The sequence below is a fragment of the Sciurus carolinensis genome, chromosome 2, assembly GCF_902686445.1.
Source record: "Sciurus carolinensis chromosome 2, mSciCar1.2, whole genome shotgun sequence".
In the NCBI taxonomy this organism is placed as follows: domain Eukaryota; kingdom Metazoa; phylum Chordata; class Mammalia; order Rodentia; family Sciuridae; genus Sciurus; species Sciurus carolinensis.
Window position 1 is genome coordinate 102958731 of NC_062214.1, and position 15251 is coordinate 102973981.

General features: G+C 32.5%; 1 protein-coding gene across 1 annotated transcript in view; it reads left to right on the forward strand.

Annotated features, from left to right (window-relative positions):
* Trpm7 (transient receptor potential cation channel subfamily M member 7) overlaps nt 1-15251 on the forward strand; it is a 100430-nt gene that overhangs the window by 29230 nt on the left and 55949 nt on the right. Inside the window, 8 exon segments of the mRNA XM_047542129.1 lie at nt 6-219; nt 2778-2902; nt 3638-3809; nt 4838-5012; nt 6267-6390; nt 8125-8197; nt 10557-10657; nt 14747-14881. Of these exon segments, the coding sequence (XP_047398085.1) occupies nt 6-219; nt 2778-2902; nt 3638-3809; nt 4838-5012; nt 6267-6390; nt 8125-8197; nt 10557-10657; nt 14747-14881 (1119 nt within the window).

The following is a 15251-nucleotide window of genomic DNA, read 5'->3' on the forward strand; positions in this document are numbered from 1 at the left end:
TTTAGTATGTGAGACTATCGTATGACACCAAACCTGAAATCATTCTTCAACTTCTGCTTAAAGAATGGCAAATGGAATTACCCAAACTTGTTATCTCTGTTCATGGGGGCATGCAGAAATTTGAACTACATCCACGAATCAAGCAGTTGCTTGGAAAAGGTCTTATTAAAGCTGCAGTTACAACTGGAGCCTGGATTTTAACTGGAGGGGTAAATACAGGTAATATCATGATTATATCAATTCTATTTAATTTGGAGATTTTTCATAATATCAATTAGGTATTTGAAATAATAGCAAATACCAAGTATAAATATGTTCAGTTCTTCTGTTAAATAGTCTACAATTCCTGGATAAAAATAACTGAATCTGTTTGGTTGTCATTTAGGCTTTAAAAAAATAATACACTTTCGAGCAGGAATTGGCAAACTACAGCTCATGTGCCAAAGCCAGCCCAATCCTTGTTTTTGTGAGTAAAGTTTATCTGAGCACAAATACACTCATTTATTTGTTTTATATATGGCTGTATGTTTTGTTTTGTTTTGTTTTTGCTGTAATAGCAGAGGCTAATTGTTATGGCAAAGACTGGTAAATGCCCTGCAAAGTCTAAAATGTTTACTGTTTGACCCTTTAAAAAATATTTGCTGACCCTAGTACAGAGCATTAATTTTTATCATTTTCTGACAACTGGTAAATTGGTAGAAGAATGGCAGTTCATTGCCTCAGTAGTGGTAAAAAGTAGCTTTCCTATACTAATTTTTGATATGTTACCACCTTTCATTCCAAGTCTTTCCTGTTATGTATACAGCTTGACTATAAGGAGTGCAAATTAATTTCAATGTTTAAAGTAAAACATAATGATTTACATCAGTTTGAAAACATCTTATGTATTCATATCAGCCTCATTATCTGTCAGACATCTTTTGGGCTGCTGAGTTTATATCATTTCACAAAACAGACAGGATAGTTACCTTCTGCGTAGTGGGAGAGATGAAGACAACAAAGAGATAACTCAGTAATGTATAGTATGTTAGATGATGATAAGTGCTCTGCAGGTGCATGGAATAAAGAGGAGAGTTAGGGAGGATTGATAATAGATTGTAATAAAATTTCGTACATACTTACGGAGAATTTGATGAGGTGAGAAATGAGGAGAGATGGAAGGATGAAGAATATGAGGGAGCAAAATGCAAGAAAGGCATGGGGGAAGGCCTTTAAAAGTGAGGGAATTAATAATGTGTTATAAAAAGAGTAAGAAAGCTCCAGGGTAGTTTGAGGGAAATAAACAAGGAGTGCTAGATGATGATGTCAGAAGTTGTTTGTATGTGGCACCAGGGAAGCATGTTGAACAGCAGGGCTAATAGATCATTATCTGAGACCTCCTGGGCTATTAAAAGAACTTTTGCTTTTACTCTGAGAAAGGAAGGATTTAAGTAGAGTGTTGACAAGAACAAAGATAATGGATAATGTTTTGAAAATAGACTTTGAGTGAGCGAGGGAGCAATGAAGATGCCGTTTTCTTAATCCAGATGAGGGAGAAGATCCAGTGTAGTAATATATTGTCAGAGGTGCCAAAACAAAATACCACAGACTGGGTGGCTTAAACAGCAGATATTTACTTTCTCATGATTCTGGAAGCCAAGTCAAGATTAAGGTGTCAGCAGGTTTGTCTGACTGCAAGACCTCACTCCTTGACTTGCAGGTGGCCACCTTCTTGCTGTGTCTTTTCTCTGTGTGTAGGCATTCCTGGGGTCTCTGTGCTTAAATTTCCTTTTATATGGACACCAGTCAGTTGGTTCAGAGTCTACTCTAAAGGCCTCACTTTAACTTAATCACCTCTTTAAATGTCTTGTCCCTAAATAGAGTCACATTTTTGAGGTGTCAGGATTAGAGTTTCAACATGTGAATTTTGGGGGACACAATTCATCCCATAATAAGTCGTAATGAGAAATTACAATAGTGCCTCCTATCCATTTTTTCGGTTACTTCTATTTAACAGTGCATGGTCTGAAAATATTAAGTGGAAAATTTCAGAAATAAACAATTTATAAGTTTTAAATTGTGTACTGGTCTGAGTAGCATGGTGAAATGTTATGCCATCTCACTCCATGTTGACTGGGATTAAGTCATCTCTTTGTCCAGCATATCCATATTTGATAAATTACCTACCTCATTAGTCATTGGTAGCCATCTTATTTATCACATTGATTGTCCATCAGATGTACTGTTATAATATCACAATACTTGCATATAGGGTTCTGTACTACACAGTTTCCAACATCCACTGGGGGTCTTGGACCATGTACCCCCACAGGTAAGGGGGAACTACTGTATATATTCTTGAGAGTTGTTTTTTTTCTACATTTTCCCCTTGTTCTTGATTCAGTTTGGCAACTTTTTGTTGTTGTTGTTGTACGTGTGTGTGTTGTGCTTATGGTTCTGTGCCATTGAGTCATATTCTTAATTTATTTTACATGATGTATAGAGAAACAAAAAATTAAATTACTTAGAAGTCTGAGAAAGGACCGGGCCTTATAGGAGCATGATAGAATGTAGTTTACATGTGTTTTAGGCAGTTGTAGTGACTTGATGTTGTGGTTTGTTTTCTTATTCCATTTTGGTCAGATTATTCCTTTGAAAGCTTGGCTTTGGATGTCATTGCCTTATATCTCATGTGTAAAGAAATATACTACAAATTGTAATGTTAAAAATTAAGCACAGGATTGTTCTGAGCTTGATAAAAACTTTGAACTAAAACAAATAAAATTTTGCATGAACAGGTGTGGCAAAACATGTTGGCGATGCCCTCAAAGAACATGCTTCCAGATCATCTCGAAAGATATGCACTATTGGAATAGCTCCATGGGGTGTGATAGAAAACAGAAATGATCTTGTTGGGAAAGATGTAAGAATAGTTTTTAAAATTTCTCATGTTTGCACTTACATATAAACAGAATTATAGCAAAAATGGAGCAAGTCAACTTAAAATATTCATGATGATACCAGATTTTTCAAATGAAGTTTAAAAAGCATTTTCCTGTGGTTTTCTTCTGATCTTTTTGAAAATACATTGATAAATATAAATGATAAATGTTTTCCATATCATGCCAGTTTTTGTAATTACATTTTTAATGACTATATGACATTAAGAATTAATCTTGGTACTCATAGGAGGAATCAAATACTAGTGTTTTATTTCTGTAGGCTAAAGATGTGAATCTTATTAAAACTATTAAAAAGGAATCATTTTCAAGTGTTATTGTTTCTAATATCAATTTTAAATATCTACTTTATGGCTAGAAAAATAACAATGTAACATTTTATTGCTTTATTTAAAAATATTCTTTATATATTGCAGTTTACTCACTTAATCTCATAGTAGTTTCTTAGCACTATATATTTACTTACTTACTGTTTCTCCTTTTGCAGGTGATAATAAAATACATAGTTTTGCAATAAGGAATAAGATGTAATTATGTGGTTCAACTTGTTTTTGATTAATCTTCAACTGCTTAATAACTCATGTTCTGTATTATAATGTAAAATAGAATTTTAACTCTTTATAGATTATTTCACATTTTATTTTATATTCTGTTACATTTAATCCTGCCCACTAACTCTTATGTTTGCTATTGTTTAGGTGGTTGCTCCTTATCAAACCTTATTGAACCCCCTGAGCAAATTGAATGTTCTGAATAATCTCCATTCCCATTTCATACTGGTGGATGATGGCACTGTTGGAAAGTATGGGGCAGAAGTCAGACTAAGAAGAGAACTTGAAAAAACAATTAATCAGCAAAGAATTCATGCTAGTAAGGGAATTCACAAATTTGTTATAATTGAAATTATTCTGAGCTGTATTAAGAACCAGTAATATTCTAGAAAAGTTGAATGTTGAAGTGCCCTTTTCCTTATATAGCAAGATAATCTACAAAACAACCAAGAGTGGATGATCTTAGACAAAATTATAAGACCTAGGATAAGGTGTCTCAGGCCAAACAGGGCTCTCAGGCTTCAAGGCCAAAGACAGAAAAATTCATTAGAAGCTTTGTAGCTATTGTTTGTCATTGCTGCCCAAGGAATTTACAAGTATTCTTAATGTCTTATATATTCCAATACATAACTTTGTAATTCAAGATTGAAAAGTAAAAAGGAATAAAGCTGCTTTGTTATAAAGTAAGAATAAGCATATTTAAAGTTTAAATTGAGTAGATATCACTCTTTGGTAAATGTGTCTTAAAAATTGTTATTCTTGGGTCTAATTTTCCTTTCCAATCATGGCTGAACTTTCTCATTCAACATCTAGGTTTTATTACAAATAGAAGAAATTTTGTAACCCTAGGACACAAAGGTGAACTCTATGACAAAATGAAATAGAAATACAAAATTATAGAATTATGCATTAAGATTATGGTGGAGGCAGAACATTTACAAAAATTAGAAATGTATAATTCACAGTTAACCAATATTTTGTATTTTCTCACCACACTGCATGTTGTAAAAACAAAAATTGGTCTTCACTAACTAAATTTTTTCTTTTACTCTTGTAGAAATCAGAATTTTATCAGTTTCACTTAAATAATTCTGACTTACTGATTTCTATATTAATGTATACCAAATGATATATTAGATTTTCTAATTTTGTCTTTTAGAACACTTTCCAGTTAGTGACAAAGTAATATATTTAATACTTTATGTGAAACAGATATTACATTGAGTAAAGTCAAGTCAACACAGTCTGACAAGAACTTATGTCCTGACATTTAACTTTATATTTTAAAAAATAAGATAAAATTACTGAATTTTATCTAGTTTTCTAATTGAACTTTTACTCTTTTAGGAATTGGCCAAGGTGTCCCTGTGGTGGCCCTGATATTTGAGGGTGGGCCAAATGTTATACTCACAGTTCTAGAATACCTTCAGGAAAGTCCCCCTGTTCCAGTAGTTGTATGTGAAGGAACGGGCAGAGCTGCAGATTTGCTAGCCTATATTCATAAACAAACAGAAGAAGGAGGGTAAGTATATTAGTATAGCAAATTTTAATAACCTGATTGAAGAGTCTTGTGGTCTTTAGAGTATTGGGTTACTTTGAGTGGTTTATGAATATGAAAATCTGAAGTTTAATACATTTTGTTGAGGCTTGAGGAAATAACCTGCTCATACATTATTGGAATGAAGTAAAACATGGTTTATCTGTATTCATACAAGAAAGTTGTTTGCTACAGAAGCACATATCCAATAGTTTCATTTCTGGGTATTGTTTCTACAGATGTTCAGCTATGATAAAAATATATATGTAAATTTTTTTGTTATTATGGGATTTGTAAGAGTAAAAGATTGGAACAAAGTACACCATCCATCAGAAAAAGACTAGATAAGTAAATTGTGGCATATCTACAAAATGGGTAGTTTATTGCTGAATAAAGATGTATTTTTTGCTAGATTTATGAAGATTAACAAAATGTCTGCCTGGAAAAAAGAAGATAGAAAGCAGTATATAAATTGTGCCACTCTTTATATAGAGAAAGAGGTGCTAATTATTTGTGTATGTAGAAAGAGATCTTGGAAAGTCATACAAGCTAATAGTAATTAATAGTAAGAGTAAAGGGCTGAGATGGAATTGGGAAGATGAAAGACAGTGGAAAGGAGATTTCTGCTATGAATTTGCATATTTTTATGTTTTCTGTATTTTTGAGCTGTATAAGCTATATACATAGAAAATATACACTATTTTCTATGAGCTCATTTCTATGAGCTATATACACTGCTCATAGAAAGAAAAGTGTAAATACATTCAAGACATCTTGGCAAAATATTGCTTTATACACCATAATATTTTAAATTTATCTTCACATAGTATCTTATAACTCTAACACTGATTGCAGCATATACTTTATTAAAAAAAATTATGAACTATACTATAGGCAGTGACGCACACCTATAATCTGCACAGCTTGGAAGGCTGACACAGAAAGATCCAAGTTCAAAGGCAGCCTCAGCAACTTATTGAGGCCCTAAAGACTGGGAATGTGGCTCAGTAATTAAGTGCCTCTGGGTTTAATTACTGTGATTCAAAGATAAAAATAACTTCATTCTTTTTTTTTTCCCTAAAGACATAGTGAAGGAGAAAATAATTCTGCCCAATATAAAATATTTAATAGTAATAGAATATCACCAAAGGTCTCATGTGGACCTACCTGTACTTCATTTTAATGTCATAAATAATGGAATACAAAATTAGTAAATTGTTACATTTCCTCTTATACTAGAAATCTTCCTGATGCAGCAGAGGTTGATATCATTTCAACCATCAAGAAAACATTTAACTTTGGCCAGAGTGAAGCAGTTCATTTATTTCAAACACTGATGGAGTGCATGAAAAAAAAGGAGCTTGTAAGTAGATTTCAGCAGAGTAAGACTTTTTGTTTCTTCCAAAGTACATTCTAAATTGGGGAGATACTTTTGCTTCTAATTCAGATTTAAAATGTTTAAATCTTAAAATTAAAAAAAAAATTTATATTTTAATTTTTAAAATTTGTTCTAATTGGTTATATGTGACAGTAGAATGAATTTAACACATTGTACACAAATGAAGTATAATTTCTCATTCCTCTGGCTGTACATGGTGCTGAGTCACACCAGTAATGTAATCATACATGTCTCATTCTACCTTTCTTCTCATCCCCACTGTCTCACCCCTTCCCTCACTCCTCTTTGCACAGTCCAGAGTTCCTTCATTCTTCCCTCCTCTGCCGCCTCTCCCACTGTGGATCAGCATCTGCTTATCAGAGAAAACGTTCAGCCTTTGGTTTTTTTGTTGTTGTTGTTTGTTTTTTTTTTTTTTTTTGCAGTACTGAGGATTGAACCCAGGGCCAAGTGCTTGCAAGGCAAGCACTCTACCAACTGAGCTATGTCCCCAGCCCCAGCCTTTGGATTTTTAACCATGTAAAATGTCATTCATTTATTGGTCTTTTCAAACTACATAGTGATAAAGAAGGATTATGGTTTTTTATATGGTATTGAAACACTATATTTACATTTCTCTTTTAGGAAAAGTTTCCTAACTGGATCTTAACAGGTTATGTCCAGTATCAATAAAGAACTATAAGGAGGAGGCTGGGCTTGTAGCACAGTGGTAGTGCACTCGCCTAGCATGTGTGAGGCACTGGGTTTGATTCTCAGCACTGCATATAAATAAATAAAATAAAGGTATACATATGTAGAGAGAGAAATGTAAAGACATGTTGATGGCTTTTCTAACACGATATGTGAAAAAAAAATTTAGGCAATTTTATTCTGAGGGAGTGCTTAAAAGTAGTATGTTAAAATATCAGTGCTGCTTAGTTTTAATCATGAGTTTTAAGTTTTCAGAGATAGAAATTTTGAGTAGTCTATAAATAGATGATAACATTTGATTTGCTGTCTGCTTCCATTGCAAGTTTTATACGCTGAAATGAAGTCATTTGAAAAATTTGTACTTGGGCTATAATAATCTTCTATTTCATGAAAAACGTTATTAGATAACATGGTATTACAGTTCAAGAAATTTATAGGCATTTTCAATAAAAGAATTAAAGTGGGGCTGGGGTTGTGGCTCAGTAGTAGAATGCTTGCCTAGCATGTGTGGGCCACTGGGTTCAGTCCTCAGAAGCTCATAAAAATAAATGAAGGTATTGTGTCCATTTACAACTAAAATATATATTTAAAAAAGAAATTGAACTAAGCAAATATCCCTCATTCAAGAATACATGTATTACTTGAATGAGTAAGTGTAACAAAGAGCAGGACTTATTTTTATAAGTAATCTATAGACTTGCCCTGTAAGTTGCTTGTTCTGATAGCCAACATAAGATAGGTCAAAAAAATGTGAGTACGGTATGAAACCAAATATTCTGAGTATACTTGCTATTGTATTATTGGTAAATAATAACTGATAGTCTTAATTTTAGGGTTTTTTTTCGGGGCGGGGAGTTGATTGATGTTTTCTGGACTCCTCCCCTCAAATACCTACCTACGTATCTTCCTACCTCTCACTCCCACCCCAATAGTTTTTAAAATTACTTTGTTTTATGATATGTTAGCTTTAAAAATATAAAGACATAATATTATGAATTAATATTTAAATAGATCACTGTGTTCCACATTGGATCAGAGGAACATCAGGATATAGATGTAGCAATACTTACTGCACTATTAAAAGGTAAGACTTTTAAAACTTTTATCTGTAGTATCTTTAAAGTATGGCCTATTTATATAAGATAGGACTTTTTAAATTTGGTTAATTTTTTTTTTGTGAAAGACACAATGTTGGTTTTTGTTGGCAGTAAGTTAGCTTTTGTTTTCATCTTGTAGAATTATTTAAGTTCATAGCAAATTAAGTTTATAGCAAGGTTTATTTATGCCTGCAGATTCATTTAATTATCCCATTAAAATAAGTATTTAAAGGTAGTAAGAAATTTAGTTGATAGACATTAAAGATAGAATTCTTAAGCATGCTGTTTTTATAGTGATGTCATGTAGGACTGAAGGATGGATACACAAGCACATTGTTTTTCTCTCAGTATCTCACTAAATACCTCCAGCTGATATAGTGACATTGCAGTGAAAAATCTTTTCAAACATTAGAAACTAAAATGGTGTTCCATCTAGGTACCTCAAATCAAAGTATGCAGTGATGTGATAGGAGTAGAGAAAGAGGATACTTTATTTTTCATAAGAATTTTCCAAATATTGGACCACAACAAATTGCCAGTACATCAAGCATTTAAAAAAATACTATAATTAAATGTATATCATCTTGGGATCAAAAGATCGTAAGTGACAGGAAAACTAGAAACCATGAAAGATGAGTAAGTGGAATGATGTAAAAATAAAATTAAGGTAAAAAGAGAGCCCCATCTACATGTAGTATTTGCCATATACTTTCTGTATGCTGACCACTATGCTTCAGTGGTTTACTTATTTCATTTTATCCCTACAGTATACTGTACCCAAGGGGTACATTTCCTCTTATGTTTCTCATTTTATAAATAAGGAAACAGAAATATTAAAGTGGAGGAATCTCAAAGAGCTGTTAAAAATTATTAAGAACTAGGCACAGTGGCGCCCACCTGTAATCCCAGCAATTTAGGAGGCTGAGACAGGAGGATCATGAGTTCAAAGTCAACCTCAGCAACGGAAAGGTGCTAAGCAACTCAATGAGACCCTGTCTCTAAATAAAATACAAAATAGGGCTGGGGATGTGACTCAGTGGTCAAGTGCCCCTGAGTTCAATCCCTGGTACCCACCCCCAAAAAAAATTATTAAGAAAAAGATGAATACCTTACAGGAAAAATGGGTCAAAATTGATGTAAATGATACTTGAGGAAGAATTCAAATACTTGTTTTCCCTGATAAGTGGATGATGATATGTAATGGTGGTGGGGAGGTGGGAGGTGAGAGAAGAATAGAGGAACTTTAGATTACGTAGAGGGAAATGAGAAGGAGTGGGGTATGAAAAATGGTGGAATGAGACAGACATCATTACCCTATGTACCCGTATGATTACACGAATGGTATAAATCTACATCGTGTACAACCATAGAAACAAAATGATGTACCCCATTTGTGTACAATGAATAAAAATGCAGTCTGTAAAAAATAAAAATTAAATTAAAAAAAGAATTTAAATACTTGGAGGAAAGATGGTCAGCATTATAGTATAGAAGTAGAATATAAATTTTATGCTCTTTGTTGATGATACATGCCTTCTGAAAAATATTTGGGAAGTATATAAAAACCCTTTACGTATCTATCTTGTGTCCAGCAATTTGATTCCTAGAAAATCATCCTATTTAAATAATCAAACATGTACCAAAATATATTTGGTAAACATTCAAAATAACCTGAATATCCACTAGAATATTTTTTGAATAAATTGTGGTTCAACTTTAAAAGAAATTAATATATATATAAAGTAGATCTGTGTATACTGTTGAGAAAAACTAAGTTGTCATACATAGTAAGGTAAACAAAACAAACTACTGAACACTTAGTATAATATCCCATTTTCTTTTTTTTTTTTTTTTAAATATTTTTCTTTGTTGTAGATGCACACAATACCTTTATTTTATTTATTTTTATGTGGTGCTGAGGATCGAACCCAGTACCTCACATGTGCTGGGTGAGCACTCTACCACTGAGCCACAACCCCAGCCCAATATCCCATTTTCAAATAAATAAAAGAATATGAATGCCTTTATGTACAGAAAAGAACATGAAAGGATATTTTTTCAGAATCTTAACAGCCAGTAGTGACTCTGTGACAGAGATAGATCATCAACATTTTCTTCTCATTTTTTTGCATTCTGAATTATATACAACAAATGAGGCTGTGTAGTTTCTGTAGTTGGAAAATAAAAGCCTCCATCCTGAGGTTACTTACTACTCTGACACAGGGTATTTCTGAACAATGTCTGACAACAGATGTGTAAGTTAATTAAAGGGTGGTAGGGAGCTATTCCTAAGTGTTAACATATTAATGGAGATAAACTTGCGAACTATTTTCTTTATTCAATTAGGTACGAATGCATCTGCATTTGACCAGCTTATCCTTACATTGGCATGGGATAGAGTTGACATTGCCAAAAATCATGTATTTGTTTATGGACAGCAGTGGCTGGTATGTAAATAATCTATATACACAATATAATTAAACCCAGTACTATAGGTTCTCTGTATCCATAGGTTCCATAACTAGGGATTCAACTAACCATAGGTTTTGTATTAATGTAGTTAGTCCTACAGTGATGGCATCTGTGCTAAACACATACACACTTTTTTTCCTTGTCATTATTTCCTAAACAATATAGTATAATAATTATTTGCATAATATTTACATTACCTTAGGTATAAGTAATCTAGAGATAAAGTATACAGGAGAATATTTGTATAGTATATGCAAATATTCACCATGTAATTTTACCTAAATTGTCCGTGAATTTCAGTAGCCACAGGGAACCAATTCCCCACAGACAATAAGGAACAACTGTAATAACAAAATATTTGATGAAACTGTGACCTAACTTCACATTTTACCTTTTGCCACAGTGCAGAATTCCTTTAGCTGAATATTTTTACAATATCCAGATCCATTTAGGTTATAAAAGTTCTATTTGCCTCTTGATAATCTTGCTTTTTATGGGGTATGTAGATCTCTAAAAATTCTAGAATTGAAGGAGTCTTGGAACTCTTATTGTATGTACAAGATAACTCATTATAGTATTTCTTTGAATGCTTACACCTGCTCCTTCCAAACTCCCCATTCAACTAAATGGAAACAACAAATTTGCAACTTCTGAGATGAGAAACTTCAGTGTAATCTTTTACTTTTTTCTTTCTCATATACTCTAATTCCATCTGTAAATCTAAATATATATACTTTCAGACTATCCATGTTTATCATCCTCATTGAATCTCTTATCTTTTATTTCAGTAGTATCCCTTTTGATTTTCCTGCTCTTATTCATCCTATCATTTTACAGACAAGATGTATCAGTTCACATTTACTCAGAGTTCAGAGCCTATATGAAGACCTACAAAACTTTGTATCATCTATTCTATTACTACTTCTCTTACATACTACCACTGTTCCTTTTGATCTCTTTTGTAGCCTTTTTGACCTTCTTGGTATTGTTTTTGAACATATCAAGCATACTCATATCTCTAAGTTTTGTTCTTGTTCTTCTCTCTGGAACATTATCCCCTAGCTATCTACCTACTTTATTTCCTCATCTCCTTTTGTCTTTCATTTTTTTCATTTTCTCTTTTTTGGACTTTAACCAGATGTCTCCAGTTAAACTTTCTCTGCCTACTCTATTTTAGTAGTATCCCCATATGTCAGCATTTTGTGTGTTCTTCCTTGCTTTTTGTTTTACCCTCTAGTATTTATTACCATATGACAAACCATATAAATTAGCTACCTATTTATTTATGATTTATCTTTTTACTCCTAGAAAGGAAATTTTATGAGAGCAAGTGTATCTTTCGGTTTTGTTTACTGCTATGTACACAACCTTGTAAAGTAGTGAGCACTTGACAAATTCTTATTACTTGTCTGAGTCCTTAGGAGGCCATGTAAATTAAATGTTCATCTGTACCTTGGAGTATCACCAGCCTTTATAGTAGAAAGGATGTTAGATATTTTTCATCTACATAATAGAAACAGCAAATTATAGAAAAGTATGCATTGTATGATTGTGATTGTGGCAAATTCTCTTTATGAGTGCACAAACATTTGTGCCTATCTACATGTATTGTCATGTTATCTTTTCTTTTTTTTTGTGGTACTGGGGATCAAACTCAGGACTTCAAGCATACTAGGCAAGTGCTTTACCACTGAGCTACAAGCTCAGCCCCTTAGTATTTTAAAACTTAATGGAATATGGCTGGAGAGATGAGGGCTAGCAGAGGAAAAGGTTCGTTTTATACCATTTTGTGATATTTGATTCTTTTTAAAAAACTATACGAATGTATTTTCTGTATTGTAATAAAAAGAAAAAAACTAGTCACTTTCCCCCTTGGAGGACTGTAGAGAAAGAAATTGATATTAATCTCTTGTGGTAAAACTCAGAGTTGTCTCCTTGCATATCAAGGATTGGATGAAGCCTTTTGTCTTTCATATATATGTCCATATATAAATTCATACTTCTCATGGATTTGTCTTACATAATGTTAGATGTATTTTATTTTGTGCTCCTTGCTTAAAAGAGTTTGCATGTCAGTTTCACTTTTTATCATTTGGTTTGCACTGAGTAAATGAAGAACTGCTGCTTACAAAGCAGATAGATTTTTTTTTTTAAAGTGCATCTTTCTTCCCTCAGATGTGAAAATTTAGCCATGCTTTGATGTTGTTCTAGGATAGTGGTGGTAAGCCCAATTAGGTAGAATGCTTCTTTTCTAAAAACAATTTTTAGGGGTTAAGGATGTAACTTATGGATAGAGTGCCTGTTTAGCATGTGTGGGTCCCTGGATTTAGTACCCAACCCTACCAGTAAGAATAAAAACAAGAATTTTATTAGGCCTCTTTTATTATACCAAAATGGAATTTCATAAATATTAAATAAGTTTTTTAAAAACCAGTATAATGCCCTGATTATAATGTCAGAGAAAAGTGATTTATAATAAAAAAAAGTATAAAAATGTTCGAGAATGACAGCATTTTAAAGAAGTCATATGCTTGCACTTATTATAACAGAATCAGTGTCAGTGTTATAATTATGCATATGAAGTAATGCAGTTGTTGTTATGTTATTAAGTACCACTGGGGAACAGAAAAGTATCCCTTATAAGAATAGGACAAGGAAAGAGCAGAGAGAACCAAGTGGGCACTAGAGTAATTTTAAATAATAATGGTAGAGAAAGTAGTAACAAATCAATAATTTTATATGTGATAAGAGAAAGAGTAACTAATACTAAATAAAATAGGAATAACATGCAATAGGAATAACATGCCACAGTAAATTATGGGTTGTTATGTAGAGAAAATTGAAGTATTCTTATAAATTGATTAGGTCATATTTTTGAGGATAATAAAAAATATTTCCATGTTAGAACTGAGTAGTGAAAAAAATCACAGAAACCATACTTTCCATCATGAATTTTCATCATTAGCACTCATTTCATCAGTATATACTGGAAAAGATTGTAGAGACCTATCCTTTGCTAAGTCATGGAAATCAAAGATAGCCTGGGGAAAGAAATAAAAATACAAGCTTCTATAAAGAAGTTGTATAATAGTGTGGTAAACCTGTGAAGACAGAATCAGAATATGATTTAAAAATAACAGGTGAAGAAACAATGATTTTGAAACTGATTTTGTCACAGACTTTTTAATCATATAATGCCCTAGTACTAAAAATATAAAGAAGCATTTATAACAGATATTAAAACTTTTATTAATGATATTCAATAAAATTTTTATATTTGATGTGCCTCTATTATGTGTTAGTATTGAATTGGGAAGCCTATTGAAAAGTTTATAAAATAGACTAAGAAATCTGTAACAGCTGAAATGCTAACTGATATAGATCTGTATTAAACTGAAATGACATGGGTCGTATTGCTGTCAAGCAATGTGATTTTTCCCTAAAGGTGAATAATTTCTGTTAAAATTATGAAGAAGGATAAATACAATCTTGTCTGACTTGTGTTTTTGAGCTATCATAAATAAATCAAGACAGAACACTTCGTTCATATATAAAATAGAAGTTCTAATTTTTCACTCATGAGCATCTAACAGGGCAATAGAAAGTTTTGTGATTGGCACAGTTTCTATTTGTTTGACATTGTTCATCATATCACATGATTTCTGGTATCCCTTGACTCTCCCCTTAAAGTTAGTAATGGCCCCCATGTACAGAAATGATTCATCCAAAACCTTCCTAAACATTGAGCACTGTTGCTCTAAGGCATTTCCCCCTAGATTTAATTGATAATGTGTTTTGTGGTTCTTTTTCCCCATGTAACACTTGATCTCTTACAGAAATAGCTTTTATGGAATACTCTTTGGAAGAAGTCTTTTTTCTTCAAGGGAAGTCTTTTTTTATCTATTCTTTAAATACTTTATGTCCTTGCCTTTGACTATTTTGTATCCGCAATCGTGTTTAAAACTGTTTGAAAACAAATAAGTATAAATCCTAAGGACTTAAATTTAAGAAGTCTGATAATTAGTACATGTGAAATATGTTTATTAATTTTGATACTCTCTCAGGTTGGATCCTTGGAACAAGCTATGCTTGATGCTCTTGTAATGGATAGGGTTGCATTTGTAAAACTTCTTATTGAAAATGGAGTAAGCATGCATAAATTCCTCACCATTCCGAGACTGGAAGAACTTTACAACACTGTAAGTCTGTGATAAAATTCTTTGTTATGAATTACATATCACTGTTTTATTAACTTTGGGAAATGTCATTTTACCTGTACATGTCCATAAAGCCTTCAATGTCTTGCTGGTTATATGAAAAAAATACAGCCACTCTTAGTATGAATTGGTTGCGTGAGAATCTGAAACACTTTCCTGTTTTAAGAACCCTTCCCTATCACCATAGCCACATATGAAAGTAATGCAGATTTAACAGTTTTATTTCCTTTTTCTTCTCTTATTCTTTTTAAAGACTAGAGGATAAACTGCTTCAATGCTGATTGTTTCTTTTGACTCCTTTGACTAATGGAGAAATTAAATACTATTATTCCTCTTTTTGGTTTTTACATTC